The sequence below is a fragment of the Salvelinus fontinalis genome, chromosome 21 (genome assembly GCF_029448725.1).
Source record: "Salvelinus fontinalis isolate EN_2023a chromosome 21, ASM2944872v1, whole genome shotgun sequence".
Lineage (NCBI taxonomy): Eukaryota > Metazoa > Chordata > Actinopteri > Salmoniformes > Salmonidae > Salvelinus > Salvelinus fontinalis.
The window spans coordinates 28,224,542-28,243,172 of NC_074685.1; the positions used below are offsets into that span (position 1 = coordinate 28,224,542).

The 18,631-nt window shown below is 41.2% G+C and overlaps 1 protein-coding gene across 1 annotated transcript; it reads left to right on the forward strand.

The window, feature by feature from the left end:
• The first annotated feature begins 305 nt into the window (after nucleotides 1–305).
• Nucleotides 306–18,091, forward strand: stoml2 (stomatin (EPB72)-like 2). Its single transcript, XM_055874533.1, has 10 exons — nucleotides 306–498; nucleotides 9,204–9,365; nucleotides 9,506–9,605; nucleotides 9,713–9,771; nucleotides 9,866–9,967; nucleotides 10,052–10,186; nucleotides 10,574–10,718; nucleotides 16,572–16,651; nucleotides 16,735–16,863; nucleotides 16,997–18,091. Exons 1-10 carry the CDS (start codon nucleotides 388–390, stop codon nucleotides 17,105–17,107), a joined length of 1,134 nt encoding a protein of 377 aa, XP_055730508.1. The 5' UTR covers nucleotides 306–387; the 3' UTR covers nucleotides 17,108–18,091.
• The last annotated feature ends 540 nt before the right edge of the window (nucleotides 18,092–18,631 follow it).

Genomic DNA, 18,631 nt, shown 5'->3' on the forward strand with positions numbered 1-18,631 from the left:
AAGTACTTTACACCACTGTTACACACACAACCTTTTCCACCAATACTACACATGCCTTTGTCTCATGTCCTCCTGCATCAAAACTGGTCTATGATGACATTCGCACTGCAACATATAGAAAGTGCTGGAAATTCAGACTCGGGTTATTGTCAAGGCCTACATAACAATGATTAAAAACATCTGAAAGTGTTAGAAATATTAAACATTCACAATGTATTTTTTATTATATTTACAATAATGTAAACGTATCTTTTTTTCAGGAAACTACGCATCATCTGGAAAGATAATCGCCAAAGTTCCATTGCCCCTATCAACAGGGGGACGTGTTTAACCAGTGCACCAATTCGATGTTGTAACTTCGTTTCCTGAATCGGCCGAGGGTCACACATGAACAAATATTCATTCATTTCACCTAAACAACATAGCTACATATCAGCCAACAATTACGTTAAGAAAATGTTCCGAACATTATGCCGGACTGGTGGTGCCCTTTTAATGGTAAGACACATGCTAATTCAAGCTAGCTAACGTTAGGTCATTACAGTTAGTCTACCGAGTTAGCTTGCTACTGTACGCCAGCTAGCTTGCCTTGCTATCATGTGTTCACTGAGATGTTAGTCAGCGAACTAGACAACTAGTTACACTATATATACAAAAGTATGTGGATATCCCTTCAAATTAATGGATTCGGCTATTTCAGCCACACTGTTGCTGACGGATGTATAAAATCTAGCACACAGCCATGCGATCTCCATAGACAAACATTGGCAGTAGAATGGCCTTACTGAAGAACTAAGTGACTTTCAACATGGCAACAAGTCAGTTCGTCAAATATCTGCGCTGTTAAACCTGCCCTGGTCAACTTTAAGTGCTGTTATTGTGAAGGTGAAACGCAAGGTGGTAGGCCACACAAACTCACTGAATGGGACCACCAAGTCTGTCCTCGGTTTTGAACACTTGCCACCGATTTCCAAACTGCCTCTGGAAGCAATGTCAGCACAAGAACTGTTTGTCGAGAGCTTCATGAAATGAGTTTCCATGGCCGAACAGCCGCACACAAGCCAAAGATCACCATGTGCAATGCCAAGCATCGGCTGAAGTGGTGTAAAGTTCGCCGATAGAGAACTCGCCGAAACGTGTTCTCTGGAGTGATGAATCACGCTTCACCATCTTGGTGATGGATGAATCTGGGTTTAGGGAATGCCAGGGGAACGCTACCTGCCCCAAAGTACAGTGCCAACTGTAAAGTTTTGTGAAGGAGGAATAATGGTCTGAGGCTGTTTTTCATGGTTCGGGCTAGGCCTCTTAGTTCCAGTGAAGGGACATCTTAAAGCTAAAGCATACAATGACATTCTACACGATTCTGTTCTTCCAACTGTGGCAACAGTTTGGGGAGGGCCATTCCTGCTTCAGCATGACAATGCCCCTGTGCACAAAGCGAGGTTTGTCTATTGATGTGAAGAACTTGACTGGCCTGCACGGAGCCCTGAATTCAACCCCATCGAACACCTTTGGGATGAATTGGAAAGCCGATGTGAGCCAGGCCTAATCGCACAACATCAGTGCCCGCCCTCACTAATGCTCTTGTGGCTGAATGGAAGTAAGTCCCTGCAGCAATGTTCCAACATCTAGTGGAAAGCCTTCCCAGAAGAGTGGATGCTGTTAGAGCAGCAAAGGGGGGACCAACTCCATGATAATGCCCATGATTTTGGAATGAGATGTACGACGTGCAGGTGTCCACACTTTTGGCCATGTAGTGTATGTCGTTGGCCAGTTGAAAATGCCCTCAACAGTACAATTAAATGTTATGTCACATTACCCGAATGGTGCTTCAGAGTTTATAAACCTAAATCTGCGCTCTTTGTTGCAATTATATTTAGTGTTGCACGGTGTACCGGTACCACGGTAATATCATGGTACCAAAACGTTTATGAACCAACATTTTAGAATACCATTTCATATTATAGATACTACTGACTTTTTCAGCCCTACCCATCGTAAGAACCTGCTTGTGCCTGTTTATAAAATCTTTATAAAGTCAGTTTTGTTTATAAATTCAGTTGAATTTACGCTACAGCCGCTAGTCTCTTGTATTCGCAGATCCAATAATATCCACTTTCATGTGCATATCACTTGTGGCATCTGTAATTGCCAACCGCATCCCCTATCAGCCCTCACTCACCTGCTTCTCTCCGTCCACTCTTTGCTTGCATCTATTCCTCAGTCAGTTTGAAAAAATATATAATTTAGCCGGGATGCAGACCCTGATGAGTCTTCTGTTACAATGTATCAACATTGCTCTTTTGTATCATTTCATCACCTGTTATAACCAAGAGCACAGACCAGTCTGAGTAGCCTTTGCTAGCTCACTGTCATGCAGCCTCTGAGTGTCGGAGATGAAAAAAGCACCGCTCCGCGACAGGCATGCTTGCAGCTTTACAGCAAAGAAAATGGTTTGTCTCTAGCATAAACGGTTCCAAAAATGTGCCATATTACCAGAGAAGCCTTTTTTCTTTCTATCGGGATTCACACTCATTTTATATAATTTCACAAACCATGTCGAGGGACACCTTAAACTAATCCTGGGTCGCTAATTATTGGTTTGATAATATACAATGTTGTTCAGTCATGTTACCTAGCTAGCTAACAACCTGGTAACTTGACAGTAGGTTTGGGCACATTTTAATGGTACATAAAGAAAGGAAAAGAGCCTGCTACTCACAAGATGTGCTTAAAAAGGTAGGATTCATTCATATAGGCTAAATGTAAGCCTAAACTATCGTTGCGCCTCCCATAGCCTGTTCGGGACTTGGATTGTGAAGTGACGTCTTGTGGGGTATGCATGGGTGTCTGAGCTGTGTGCTATTAGTTTAAACAGACAGCTCAGTGCATTCAGCTTGTCAACACTTCTTACAAAAACAAATAGTGATGAAGTCAATTTTGAGCCATGAGAGATTGACATGCATATTAATGTTAGCTCTCATGTATATTTAAGGGCCAGCTGTGCTGCCCTGTTCTGAACCAACTGACATTTTCCTAAGTCCCTCTTTGTGGCACCTAACCACACGACTGAACAGTCCAGGTGCGACAAAACTAGGGCCTGTAGGACCTGCCTTGTTGATAGTGTTAAGAAAGCAGGGCAGCACTTTATTATGGACAGACTTCTCCCAATCTTAGCTACTGTTGTATCATAGTTTAAAAAAATATATACTATTACAGTTACAATCCAGGGTTATTCCGAGCAGTTTAGTCACCTCAATTTACACATTATTTATTACAATATTTAGTTTAGGGTTTAGTGAATGATGTGTTCCAAATACAATGCTTTTAGATTTGGAAATATTTAGGACTAACTTATTCCTTGCCACCTGTTCTGAAACTAACTTCAACTCTAACTTCAACTTTAAGTGTTGCAGTCATTTCAGACGCTGTAGTAGCTGACATGCATAGTTTTGAGTCATCCTCACACACAACACGGGCTTTACTCAATGACATGTCATTAGTAAAGATTGAAAAAGGTAAGGGGCTTAGACAGCTTCCCTGGGGAATTCTTGATTCTACCTGCATTATGTTGGAGAGGTTTCCATTAAAGAACACCCTCTGTGTCCTGTTAGACAGGCAACTCTTTATCCACAATATAGCAGGGAGGGAGGGTAAAGCCATAACACAAGTTTTTCCAGCAGTAGACTATGATCGATAATGTCAAAAGCCGCACTGAAGTTTACTAAGGGTTGGTAACAGACTGATTGGTCGACTATTTGAGCCAGTAAAGGGGGCTTTACAATTCTTGGGTAGCAGAACTACTTTTTCTTCCCTCCAGAACTGAGGGCACACACATTTCTAGTAGGCTTTGATTGAAGACATGGTAAATAGGAGTGGAAATATCGTCTGCTATTACCCTCAGTAATTTTCTATACAAGTTGTCAGAACCCGGTGGTTTGTCATTGTTGATAGACAACAATTTTTTCACCTATTCCACACACAGAATTCAAAATGACAATGCTTGTCTTTCAAAATTTGGTCAGTTATACTTCTATGTGTAGTGTTAGTGTTTGTTGCTGGCATGTCATGACCAACTTTGCTAATCTTGCCAATGAAAAAATCATTAAACTAGTTGCCAATATAAGTGGGTTTTGGGACAAATGAGCCATGTGATTCAGTGAATGATAGAGCTGAGTTTACCCTTTTGCCCAAAATGTAATTTAAGATCCTCCAAAGCATTTTACTTTATCATTTATCTTTGTTTCATAGTATAGTTTATTTTTTTAAATTCAGTTTAGTCACATGATTTCTCCATTTGAAGTATGTTTGCCAATTAGTTGTTCAGCCAGACTTATTTGCCATTCCTTTTGCCTCATCCCTCTCAGCTAGAGGTCGACCGATTAATCGGAATGGCCGATTTTAATTAGGGCCGATTTCAAGTTTTCATAACAATCGGAAATCGGTATTTTTGAACCCATTTGGCCAAATTTTTTTTTTTACACCTTTTATTTAATCTTTATTTAACTAGGCAAGTCAGTTAAGAACACATTCTTATTTTAAATGATGGCCTAGGAACGGTGGGTTAACTTCTCTAGGGTAGGGGGCAGCATTCAGAATTTTGGATGAAAAGCATGCCCAAATTAAACTGCCTGCTTCTCGGGCCCAGAAGATATCATATGCATATAACTGGTCGATTTGGATAGAAAACTGTTAAAATAGTGTCTGCGTATAACAGAACTGATTTGGCAGGCGAAAACCTGAGAGAAATCCATTCGGGAAGTTGTTTTTTTTGTGTTGGTTTTGTTGTTTTCTATTCAATGCCATTACAGTATCCATTGACTTAGGACTCAAATTGCAGTTCCTATGCCTTCCACTAGATGTCAACAGTCTTTAGAAATTGTTCAGGCTTGTATTCTGAAACATGAGGAAGTAAGAGCAGTCTGAATGAGTGGACCCTAAAGTGTCACAGAGCTTTTTCATGCGCGCAACCGAGAGAGTGCCTTTCTTGTTTACCTTTTTATATTGACGACGTTATTGTCTGGTTGAAATATTATCGATTATTTAGGTTAAAAACAACCTGCGGATTGAAAATAAACATCGTTTGACATGTTTCTATGAACTTTACGGAGACAATTTTGATTTTTTTGTCTGCCTGTTTTGACTGCGTTGGAGCCTGTGGATTACTGAAGAAAACGCACGAACAAAACTGAGGTTTTTGGATATAGAGACTTTATCGAACAAAAGGAACATTTATTGAGTAAATGAATGTCTGCTGAGTGCAACCATATGAAGATCATCAAAGGTAAGGGATTCATTTAATCTCTATTTCTGACTTGTGTAACTCTTCTACTTGGCTGGTTACTGTTTGTAATGATTTATCTGCTGGCCTATTCTCAAATAATCGTAAGGTATGCTTTTGCGTAAAGCATTTTTAAAATCTGACGCCGTGGTTGGATTCACAAGAAGTTAATCTTTAAACCTATTTAAAATATGTTTTGTTTTCTGAATTTTAAAATTAGTATTTCTGTATTTGAATTTGGTGCCCAGCAGTTTCACTGGCTGTTGAAGAGGTGGGACGCTAACGTCTCACGTACCCAAGAGAGGTTAACTGCCTCGTTCAGGGGCAGAACGACAGATTTTTACCTTGTCAGCTCGGGGGATTCAATCTTGCAACCTTACAGTTAACTAGTCCAACGCTCTAACCACCTGATTACATTGCACTCCACGAGGAGCCTGCCTGTTTCGCAAATGCTGTAGAAGCCAAGGTAAGTTGCTAGCTAACATTAAACTTATCTTATATAAAACAATCAATCAATCATAATCACTAGTTAACTACACATGGTTGAGGATATTACTAGTTTATCTAGCATGTTCTGCGTTGCATATAATCGATGTGGTGCGTATCGTTGCTCCAATGTGTACCTAACCATAAACATCAATGCCTTTCTTAAAATCAATACACAGAAGTAGATATTTTTAAACCTGCACATTTAGCTAAAAGAAATCCAGGTTAGCAGGCAATATTAACCAGGTGAAATTGTGTCACTTCTCTTGCGTTCATTGCACGCAGAGTCAGTGTATATGCAACAGTTTGGGCCACCTAATTTGCCAGAATTTTACATAATTATGACATAACATTGAAGGTTGTGCATTGTAACAGGAAAACTTAGACTTATGGATGCCACCCGTTAGATAAAGTACGGAACGGTTCCGTATTTCACTGAAATAGACCGCAACACCGCCCCCATGGCATTTCTGTATTTTCCGTAGATGTCATAACCATATATTGCTACCACTGTATCATCAAAGGTATTATCTAAGTGAGATGATAGTTTCCGGATTCTACCATATTAATGACCTAAGGCTCATATTTCTGTGTGTTATTATTTTATAACTAAGTCTATGATTTGATAGAGCAGTCTGACTGAGTGGTGGGAGGCAGCAGCAGGCTCGTAAGCATTAATTCAAACAGCACTTTCCTGCGTTTTGCCAGAAGCTCTTCGATAGGCTTGAAGCACTATCAACTCCCGAGATTAGGCTGGTGTAACCGATGTGAAATGGCTAGCTAGTTAGCGGGGTGCGCGCTAATTGCGTTTCAAACGTCACTCGCTCTGAGACTTGGAGTCCCCTTGCTCTGCATAGGTAACGCTGCTTCGAGAGTGGCTGTTGTCGTTGTGTTCCTGGTTCGAGCCCAGGTAGGAGCGAGGAGAGGGATGGAAGCTATACTGTTACACCGGCAATACTAAACTGCCTATAAGAACATCCAATAGTCAAAGGTTAATGAAATACAAATGGTATAGAGAGAAATAGTCCTATAATTCCTATAATAACTACAACCTAGAACGTCTTACCTGGGAATATTGAAGACTCGTGTTAAAAGGAACCACCAGCTTTCATATGTTCTCATGTTCTGAGCAAGGAACTTAAACGTTAGCTTTTTTACATGGCACATATTGCACTTTTACTTTCTTCTCTAACACTTTGTTTTTCCATTATTTAAACCAAATTGAACATGTTTCATTATTTATTTGAGGCTAAATTGATTTTATTGATGTATTATATTAAGTTAAAATAAGTGTTCATTCAGTATTGTTGTAATTGTCATAATTACAAATAAAATTTTAAAAATCGGCAGATTAATCGGTGTCGGCGTTGAAAAAACAGAATCGGCCGACCTCTACTCTCAACCATACAATGTTTAAATTCTTCGTCAATCCAAGGGGGTTTAATAGTTCTTAGTCATTTTCTTAATGAGTGCATGCTTATTAGTAACTGGAATAAGCAATTGTATGTGTCAAGTGCAGTGTCTGGTTGCTCCTCATTACACACCATGGACCAGCAAACGTTCTTTACATCATCAACATAGGAATCACTACAAAACGTATTGTATGACCTCATACTTTGGTTTTCCAAGATATTGCTACTATATTGTGATCATTACATCCGATGGATTTGGATACTGCTTTCAAGCTTATTTCTGCAGCATTAGTAAAGATGTGATCAATACATGTTGATTTCATTCCTGTGCTGGTTGTAACTACCCTTGTCAGTTGACTGATAACCTGAACCAGGTTGCAGGCACTGGTTACAGTTTGAAGCTTTTTCTTGACTGTGCAGTTTGAAATCCATTGAAATCACCCAGACAATAGAGAGGTATATCACATACATTATCAAGAATTTCACACATATTATCCATATACTGACTGTTAGCACTTGGTCTTCTACAGCAGCTTAGAAAAGTTTGTGGCCACACGCACATCCTTAACATAGGTGCTGGGCTAATAAAGAATACTAGTATAGAACAAGAAGCAGCTTCCCACAAGAATGGGCTTTAGGTGAGGCAGATGAACCGGTAGCCATATTATTTAAACAGTATTTAACATGAGATCCTCTCAGCTTTACAGGAGTGTGGTTCGGAATGTAGACCGCAACACCGCCCACATGGCATTTCTGTATTTTCCGTAGATGTCATAACCATGTATTGCTACCACTGTATCATCAAAGGTATTATCTAAGTGATTTTCAGAGATAGTCAGAATATGAATGCCATATATAACTAGCAAGTTATTGATTTCATGAACCTTGTTTCTTAGGCTACATATGTTAATGTGGGCTATTTTTAGCACTTTTCTGGGATGTTTGATATTTTTTATGCTTTACTGGGAAGCTTATAAGAAGTAGACATGCTCGTGTTGTATGTTTGAGCTGATAGTGCAGGGTGAGCTGCACATGGTGGACTTCCTACTAGGGCACACCGCCTCAGTGCTAATAGTATTACTCTGGTTCATAGGCACATGATTACTGCATACAATAGCTGTTGGATCAACAGAGACGTTCAGGGCATTTAGAAGGACAAATTAAGTTACTTACGTTGTTTGCCAACGCCCCTGGGCTAATGTACATTTGCTGCAGCATTATAACAATTTAGCAACACAATGGTATGGATTAACTGAGCTGGTCTTGGGTCATTAAGTCATTCTCAACGTGAAATGCTTCGAACAGAGTCCAGGAGCCAAGATGATTTGGACGGAATCCGTCATTCCTGTAGAGCATCTTCTATTTCCAGGTGTCGAAGTTATCTATAAAAGTGATTCCAACATAACTACAGTAATCTTTGTGCCAGTAGCCTGCTGAATCTTTCACAACCGCGGCCCGAGGATGGTACCGGACCTAAAATAATTGCCTGTTTTCGATCTTTCAGTGCTAGAATCAGTTATTTTAAAATCAATTTACAGAAGTTCCTTGAACTAGCCCTCGTCATTTGACCCCACATGGACTACGACAGCGTCAGCTCCCCGCATCTGTCTTAGAACAGTCAGGAGCTGCCTTGTAATGTCCTGTACTCGTGCTCCAGCATAGCACAGGGTTTTTTCCCCGGGAGCCAAGATGTTTCTTGGTTTCTGTTCATCTCTCTACTTTTAGAAATGTTTATATTGACAGTACATTTGTACATCCACTGTATATCTGTACAGCCACTACTCATTCTCTTATAGCTCTATGTTCTCTCTGCCTATTTGTATGTAAACACTGTAAATTCTAAGGTCAGTGTTCGGTCTCTTAATGTTGTCTCTAAATGTTGTCTATCACTAGCAGCACCATATCACAAAGTACAATTCTGAGTGTGTAAATGTACTTGGTGAATAAAGGTGATTCTATGGAGTAACCTTCTGATGCAACAATGCGTAATGTACATTGATGGTGATTTTATTGTTTCCCTCCAGCATTCCCAGAGAACAGTGCCCACAGTCCCAGCGTTGTGGGCGACACAAGCCCAGCAGCGATGGGCGTCCAGTCTGCCCATGAACACTGTGGTTCTGTTTGTGCCACAACAAGAATCCTGGGTTGTGGAAAGGATGGGCCGCTTCCATCGCATCTTAGAGCCGGTAATTTAACCATTGTTTTCCAATTAGCCAGTGATCTGCACCCTTAATTACACTTTCACACTATTTCACAGTTTAAATCCCGAATGCATGAAAATGATCAATTTACTAATTTGTCTTTCACTTTTCTGGATACTCTGTAGGGCTTGAATTTCCTAATACCAATACTGGACAAAATTCGTTATGTGCAAAGTCTTAAAGAGATAGTTATTGATGTCCCAGAGCAGTCTGCGGTCTCTTTAGGTGAGTGACAACTGTGTCAGTGTTGTCTTCACTGTAAGCCAGTCCTCATTATTCTCAGTCAGTCAGTCCTTGTCTCGGAATTAACTGATATCTGATTACATCCACAGATAATGTGACACTACAGATAGATGGAGTCCTCTATCTTAGGATATTGGATCCTTTTAAGGTAAGTTTGTGAAGTCCATGATTGCTTGAGGTTGTTGTTCGTGGAAGTTTTTGCTTGTTTGTAGATATTGATAACAAAATGTACTTCCTTCCAGGCCAGCTATGGAGTTGAGGACCCAGAGTATGCTGTCACCCAACTTGCCCAGACCACCATGCGGTCAGAGCTGGGAAAACTGACCCTGGACAAAGTATTCAGGGTGAGTCTCGGTTCTTTTTTACAAATTGTGTTTGATACTTTTTTAACCTAATTTCCTTGTTTTTATATTTCTCTATTTCTCCAGGAAAGAGAGACCCTTAATACCAACATAGTCCACTCCATCAACCAGGCGTCAGATGATTGGGGAATCCGTTGCCTTCGTTATGAAATCAAGGATATACATGTTCCACCACGTGTCAAAGAGTCCATGCAGATGCAGGTGAGAGGGGCTGCTGCCAACAAACTGGGAGACAGGTCTTGAACCTCAAACTATTTCTGAGCATGATCTTAGAAGCTCCTTAATTACCCTTTGGCACTTAATTGTATGAGATGGAGATTTGTCTATGGCAACATCTCAAAGTATCTAATTTATTGAAGGACATTTCTAATTTGTGAATTGTGTGAATTGTGTTTGTGTGTTGTATGGGTGTGTTTGCATGTGAGCAAGGAAGTGTGTGCTGTGTATATTAATGTATTATTCTGAAGCTCGGAAGGCACATTCCAGGGAAAGGGATATCTATAGATTAGTGATACATTGCACATTATTAAGACTTAGCCTATCAGTTTTGTATGTTTACACTCCTTCTGACTGCCTTCCGTTGTGTAGGTGGAGGCAGAGCGTAAGAAGAGAGCCACTGTGCTGGAGTCTGAAGGTCACAAGGAAGCAGCCATCAATGTTGCTGAGGGTCGCAAGCAAGCTCAGATCCTGGCCTCGGAAGGACAGAAAACAGAACAGATCAACAAAGCAGCTGGTAGGTTAATACACATATCTAGATGACTTATGGTCTTTGTTAACTACTAAGGATGGTGTGAAAGTTGGACCGTTGTTTTTGATGAAAAGTAAGTTTTGTCTGAGTCAGAACGGCTTCTGTTTGCTTTATCTGCCTTAGTTGAATGTAAGTCGGTCTAGATAAGTGTCTGCTAAATTACGTAAATGTTTCTGGTGTTGTGCGAGGCAGCTTGATGTACTGAGCTTTCAGAAAGTATTCAGTCCCCTTTTTCCACGTTACAGCCTTACATGCTGACCAGACCGGACACGTCGTGTGCGCGAGCGTCGCAAAATAAATGTAGAAATCCATGTTATTCAATTATTGCACCCACACTGCTCGCGCGCACCAACGAGCGTCTGCGACGCCAAGGGAAGTCGTTCTTATTTCTGACGCAGATCGTGCTGAAAGTCATCTTCTCATTGGTTTATAGAAGCAGGTACCCACGTGCCATCTCCTCATTGGTTATACCCACGTGGGTGATTGAAAGATGAACCTTGTTGCCTGTTGTCGTGGTAATACAATGAAAGTTTAGATGCGATCACCATATAAGTGCAAAGATGAAAGAGCCTGGAAGGAGGAGAGATGACTAGAAACGATTCGGTTGGCCATTTTATGTGTGGATTAATTGTCGGAGTAGAGGTCCTTGTGCATTTCAGGTAAAATAACAACTCAATGTTTATATCCCAGGACAAATTAGCTAGTAACAGCAAGCTAGCAAGTGCAAGCTAACTAGCTAAATTGCCATCCATGTTTAATGCTTTTTGACCTGTCCCCAAATTAATGTAATTGGTTCAGAGTTTGTTTTGATATTTTAACCTGCGTGTCGTGATCGCGTTTGGTGTGGGGGGGGCAAAATACATTTATGCACGATAGCGCACGATAGCGCACGCGCGCAGCCGGTTTGGGTTCCGTGTTACTCTAAAATTAAATTAACTCAGCAAAAAAAGAAACGTCCTCACTGTCAACTGCGTTTATTTTCAGCAAACTTAACGTGTAAATATGTGTATGAACATAACAGGATTCAACAACTGAGACATAAACTGAACAAGTTCCACAGGCATGTGACTAACAGAAATGGAATAATGTGCCCCTGAACAAAGGGGGGGTCAAAATCAAAAGTTACAGTCAGTATCTGGTGTGGCCACCAGCTGCATTAAGTACTGCAGTGCATCTCCTCATGGACTGCACCAGATTTGCCAGTTCTTGCTGTGAAATGTTACCCCCACTCTTCCACCAAGGCACCTGCAAGTTCCCAGACATTTCTGGGGGGGGAATGGCCCTAGCCCTCACCCTCCGATCCAACAGGTCCCAGATGTGCTAAATGGCCATGGCAGAACACTGACATTCCTGTCTTGCAAGAAATCACTCACAGAACCACAGTTGGTGGCATTGTCATGCTGGACGGTCATGTCAGGATGAGCCTGCAGGAAGGGTACCACATGAGGGAGGAGGATGTCTTCCCTGTACCGCACAGCGTTGAAATTGCCTGCAATGACAACAAGCTCAGTCCGATGATGCTGTGACACACTGCCCCAGACCATGACGGAACCTCCACCTCCAAATCGATCCCGCTCCAGAGTACAGGCCTCGGTGTAATGCCCATTCCTTCGACGATAAACGCGATTGACCATCAGCCCTGGTGAGACAAAACCGCGACTCGTCAGTGAAGAGCACTTTTTGCAAGTCCTGTCGGGTCCAACGACGGTGGGTTTGTGCCCATAGGCGACGTTGTTGCTGTTGATATCTGGTGAGGACCTGCCTTACAACAGGCCTACAAGCCCTCAGTCCAGCCTCTCTCAGCCTATTGCGGACAGTCTGAGCACTGATGAAGGGATTGTGCTTTCCTGGTGTAACTCAGGCAGTTGGTGCCATCCTGTACCTGTCCCGCAGGTGTGATGTTCGGATGTACCGATCCTGTGCCGGTGTTGTTACACGTGGTCTGCCACTGCGAGGACGATCAGCTGTCCTGTCTCCCTGTAGCGCTGTCTTAGGCGTCTCACAGTACGGACATGGCAATTTATTGCCCTAGCCACATCTGCAGTCCTCATGCCTCCTTGCAGCATGCCTAAGGCACCTCCACGCAGATGAGCAGGGACCCTAGGCATCTTTCTTATGGTGTTTTTCAGAGTCAGTAGAATGGCCTCTTATTAATGTACGAAGTTTTCATAACTGTTATCTTAATTACCTACCGTCTGTAAGCTGTTAGTCTCTTAACGACCGTTCCACATGTGCAGGTTTGTTAATTGTTTATTGTTCATTGAACAAGCATGGTCAACAGTGTTTAAACCCTTTACAATGGAGATCTGTGAAGTTATTAGGATTTTTACGAATTATCTTTGAAAGACGGGGTCCTGAAAAAGGGTCCTTTTTTTGCTGAATTTATATTTTTTTCCTCATCAATCTACACAAAAATACCTCACGATGACAAACCAAAAACACGTTTTTAGAAATGTTTGCTAATTTATAAAAAAGTAACATACCTTATTTACATAAGTATTCAGACTCTTTGCTATGAGACTCGAAATTGAGGTCAGATTCATCCTGTTTCAATTGATCTTCCTTAAGATGTTTCTACAACTTGATTGGAGTGCACCTGTGGTAAATTCAGTTGATTGGGCATGATTTGGGAAGGCACACACCTGTCAATATAAGGTCCCTCAGTTGACAGTGCCTGTCAGAGCAAAAACCAAGCCACGAGGTGAAGGAATTGTCCGTAGAGCTCCTAGTCAGGATAGTGTTTTGGCTCAGATTTGAGGAAAGTTACCAAAACATTTCTGCAGCATTGAATGTCCCCAAGAACACCGTGGCCTCCATCATTCTTAAATGGATGACGTTTGGAACCACCAAGACTCTTCCTAGAGTTGGCCGCCTGGCCAAACTGAGCAATCGGGGGAGAAGGGCCTTGGTCAGGCAGGTGACCAAGAACCCAATGGTCACGCTATCAGAGATCCAGAGTTCCTCTGTGGAGATGGGAGAACCTTCCAGAAGGACAACCATCTCTGCAGCACTCCACCAATTAGGCCTTTATGGTAGAGTGGCAGGCGGAAGCCACTCCTCAGTAAAAGGCACATGACAGCCCGCTTGGAGTTTGCCAAAAGGCACCCAAAGGACTCCGACCATGAGAAACAAGATTCTCTGGTCTGATGAAACCAAGATCAAACTCTTTGGCCTGAATGCCAAGCGTAACGTCTGGAGGAAACCTGGCGCCATCGCTACGGTGAAGCATGGTGGTGGTAGCATGCTGTGGGGATGTTTTTCAGCGGCAGGGACTGGTAGACTAGTCAGGATCTAGGGAAAGATGAACAGAGCAAAGTACAGAGCGATCCTTTATGAAAACCTGCTCCAGAGCGCTCAGGGCCTCGTCCCTAAGCACACAGCCAAGACAACATAGGAGCAGTGGTGGAAAAAGTACCCAATTGTCCTACTTGAGTAAAAGTATAGATGCCTTTTTAATAGAGTTACTCAAGTAAAAGTCACCCAGTAATATACTACCCGAGTAAAAGTATCTGGTTCTAAATATACTTAAGTATCAAAAGTAAAAGTATAAATTATTTCAAATTCCTTCTATTAAGCAAAGCAGGCGGCACCATTTTCGTGTTTTTTTATATTTATGCATAGCCAGGGGCACACTCCAACACTCAGTGTGTGAATTGGACCTGGTTCTATGTCCTCCTAAGCATTCAAAATGTAATGAGTGCTTTTGGGTATCAGGTAAAAGTACATTATTTTCTTCAGGAATGATAGTAAAGTAAAAGTTGTCAAATATAAATGGTGAAGTACAGATACCACAAAAAACTACCTAAGTAGTACCTAAGTATTTTTACTTAAGTACCTTACACCACTGGACAGGAGTGGCTTTGGACAAGTCTCCGAATGTCCTTCAGTGGCCCAGCCAGAGCCCGGACTTGAACCCGATCGAACATCTCTGGAGAGACCTGAAAATAGCTATGCAGCGACACCCCCCATCCAACCTGGCAGAGCTTGAGAGGATCTGCAGAGAAGAATGGGAGAAACTCCCCAAATACAGGTGTGCCAAGCTTGTAGCATCATACCCATGAAGACTCTAGGCTGTAAGCACTGCAAAGGGTGCTTCAATAAAGTACTGAGTAAAGGGTCTGAATACTTATGCAAATGTGAGATTTCGGTTTTTATTTTGAATAAATTTGCCCAAATTTCTAAAATCCTGTTTTTGCTTTGTCATTATGGGGTATTGTGTATAGATTGAGGAGAAATAAAACAACTTAGAGGTCGACCGATTGTGATTTTATTTCAACGCCGATACTATACAGATTAATCGGCCAATTCTTTTTCCTTTTTTTTTTTACATTTATTTTCTTTTATTTGTAATAATGACCATTTCAGCAATACTGAATGAACACTTATTTTAACTTAATATATTACATCAATAAAATAAATGTAGTCTCAAATAAATAATGAAACATGATCAGTTTGGTTTAAATAATGCAAAACACAGTGTTGAAGAAAGTAAAAGTGCAATATGTGCCATGTAAAAAAGCTAACATTTAAGTTCCTTGCTCAGAACATGAGAACATATGAAAGCTGGTGGTTCCTTTTAAAATGTCTTCAATATTCCCAGGTAAGAAGTTTTAGGTTGTAGTCATTATAGGACTATTTCTCTCTGCGATTTGTATTTCATATACCTTTGACTATTGGATGTTCTTATAGGCACTATAGTATTGCCATCCTAATCTCAGGAGTTGATAGGCTTGAAGTCATAAACAGCGCTGTGCTTCAAGCATTGCGAAGAGCTGCTGGCAAATGCAGGAAAATGCTGTTTGAATTAATGCTTACGAGCCTGCAGCTGCCTTCCACCGCTCAGTCAAACTGCTCTATCAAATATCAAATCAGACTTAATTATTATATAATAAACACACAGAAATACGTGCCTTTGGTCATTAATATGGTCAAATCCGGAAACTATCATTTTGAAAACAAAATGTTTATTCTTTCAGTGAAATACGGAACCATTCTGTATTTTATCTAACAGGTGGCATCCATAAGTCTAAATATTGCTGTTACATTGCACAACCTTCAATGTTATGTCATAATTATGTAAAATTCTGGCAAATTAATTACGGTCTTTGTTAGGAAGAAAATGTCTTCACACAGTTCACAACGAGCCAAGCGGCCCAAACTGCTGCATATACCCTGACTCTGCTTGCACAGAACGCAAGAGAAGTGACACAATTTCCCTAGTTAAAAGAAATTAATGTTAGCAGGCAATATTAACTAAATATGCAGGTTTAAAAAATATACTTGTGTATTGATTTTAAGAAAGGCATTGATGTTTATGGTTAGGTACGTTGGTGCAACGACAGTGCTTTTTTTCACTAATGCGCTTGTTAAATCATCACCCGTTTGGCGAAGTAGGCTGTGATCCGATGATTAACAGGCACCGCATTGATTATTTGCAACACAGGACAAGCTAGTTAAACTAGTAAAATCATCAACCATGTGTAGTTAACTAGTGATTATGTTAAGATTGATTGTTTTTTTATAAGATAAGTTTAATGCTAGCTAGCAACTTACCATGGCTCCTTGCTGCACTCGGGTAACAGGTGGTCAGCCTGCCACGCAGTCTCCTCGTGGAGTGCAATGTAATCGGCGTCCAAAAATGCTGAAACTAAAATCGGCCATAATTAATCGGCCGACCTCTAAACTTAATACATTTTAGAATAAGACTGTAATGTAATAACATTTGGACAAAGTCAAGGGGTCTGAATACTTTCTGAATGCACTGAACAAGTACACCCACAGGACAGGACCCTAGCCTTTGTGACCGTTTCTGATGAGACTCTTGTTATTTTCACCTAGGTGAGGCCAATGCTGTCTTAGCCAAAGCAGAGGCCAAAGCTAAGGCTATCCGGCTGTTGTCAGATGCTCTAGCTGAACAGGTAAAATAGTTGTGATGGCTTCATCGTTTGTGTGCGCGCATCTAGATGGCACATTGACCCAACTGTGATTGTGTTTCGAACAGAATGGAAACGCTGCAGCCTCCCTCAGTGTGGCTGAGCAATACGTCTCCGCTTTCTCCAACCTGGCCAAAGAGTCCAACACCATCCTGCTGCCCTCCAACTCTGGTGACATCAGTGGCATGGTCACACAGGTCTGTCTCTGTTTAAGAAACAATTTAATTATGTTTGATTGCTCAGCCTTTCTTCCCTGACCCTCCCTTTCAACACACCCCTGTCTCTCCGTCTTCTCTCTCAGAACAGTAACAGTCTATATCTTCCCCTCAGGCTATGACTATTTATGGCAGCTTGGCTAAGCAGAGCTCAAAAAAGGTAGAAAGTGTGTCCCCAGAGTGGGCGATGGAGAAGAGTGAGGAGCTTGTACCACCAGCCCAGTAGTGAAGGACGTCAAGACCACTCAAAGCAGTCACCAAACCGGAAGCAGTGCCAGACAACCATGAGGCACCAAGACATTGTTGCCTGGTCAGCACCACTGTCTGGCCCAAAGGACACACTATCTGTTGCAGATTGAAGGACATTGAAACAGGAACAGGATAAGAACTTAAAGACTTGCTTAGAGGCCTGGAAACATCAACCCATTTGGGAGGATTCATGGCACTTAAACATAGTTTAATTTTGATTGAGTGTTATTGCACACGTTACATACTTATGTTCCAATTACAAATCCACAAGCTGTCATATTGGTACTCTTCTCTTGCATCAAATACCAAATGACTGCGATGATGGTAAACTAGTAACCTGATTTAGAGCATTCTGTTAAGTGCTGTATTGTTTTATATTTCCAACTATTTGTCCTTCATATGTTTTCGTTTCAATATGTCATGAATGTTTCACTTCATGTGAGAGCTTGTGACCTTACATTAAGAGCCTCCCAGAGCAAGCAGAGGGAATAAGGTCAGGTATATGAATAGAGGTTAGGATGCAATCTCCCCTGGAATACTTTAAATTTGGCTGCATTTAGACAGGCAGGCCATTCTGATCTTTTTTCTTCTAATTGGTCTTGACCAATCACATCAGATCTTTTTCAGATATGATTAGTCAAAAGACCAATTAATGAAATGAATGATGCCTGTGTAAATTATAAACTACATCAAGTTAAGTCACCAAAAGTACTTGTAAGAAAATGACCTTGGATGGAAATATATTGTTGAAGTGGAATGTTTTATATCACACCAATACCGAATGGGAAGGGGCCTCTGTTTTGGAGGAAGGTTTTGCATAACATAGCAAGTTGATTGATTTAAATGGCCAATATACCAATAATGGTCATCCATGATGATACTGTCACTATTAAAGGAATTGTGATTGACTTTCGGGATGATTGTAACACCTCTTCACAATAAATCTTGGTTGAGAAAATTATTGGTTTGAAAGATTTGGATGTGGACACAGCAGTGATTTATCTACAAATTGTAGTAAATATACATACAGAAGTCATGCTCTCTGAAAATGAAAACTATCTCAGTGAGATTTCTCCTAAGGTGCAATTTTCGGAGGATTTTTTACCTTCGATATCACATGATTTCCATCAGTATGCATGTTACACATAGGAAAAGCCTCAGGGGGGGGCTGTTGTGTTATTCAGTGGTAGTTTGTCTACAAAGCTGCTTTACAGCCTTTCTTAACCCTTTCTGATGCACCGTGACTGGGGGCTCAACTCCTTATGTCGTCCTCCATCCTCATTTCGCCTGCTTTTGAAAAATGTCAAAGGTAATCTCGGTGCCAAAGAGAGGAAATGTGGAAACAAATGCCCTTGTATGAAATGAGACTAGGCCGCTAGCACGTCATCAGGCAGGAGGAATCCCAAAATATGTGTTAAGTTCCCCAAAAATTAAGCTTCTTTTGCTAGACATTTTATAGATCAAAGGATAAGTAGAGAATATTTTTCTCCTCTGAGAAAAG

Excerpts from the sequence above, each read along its gene's own strand:
- stoml2 (XM_055874533.1), top strand. The coding sequence starts at position 388 with ATGAACAAATATTCATTCATTTCACCTAAACAACATAGCTACATATCA. Across the intron at positions 9,366-9,505 it reads TCCATCGCATCTTAGAGCCG|GGCTTGAATTTCCTAATACC; the intron begins GTAATTTAACCA and ends GATACTCTGTAG. Across the intron at positions 16,864-16,996 it reads TCAGTGGCATGGTCACACAG|GCTATGACTATTTATGGCAG; the intron begins GTCTGTCTCTGT and ends TCTTCCCCTCAG.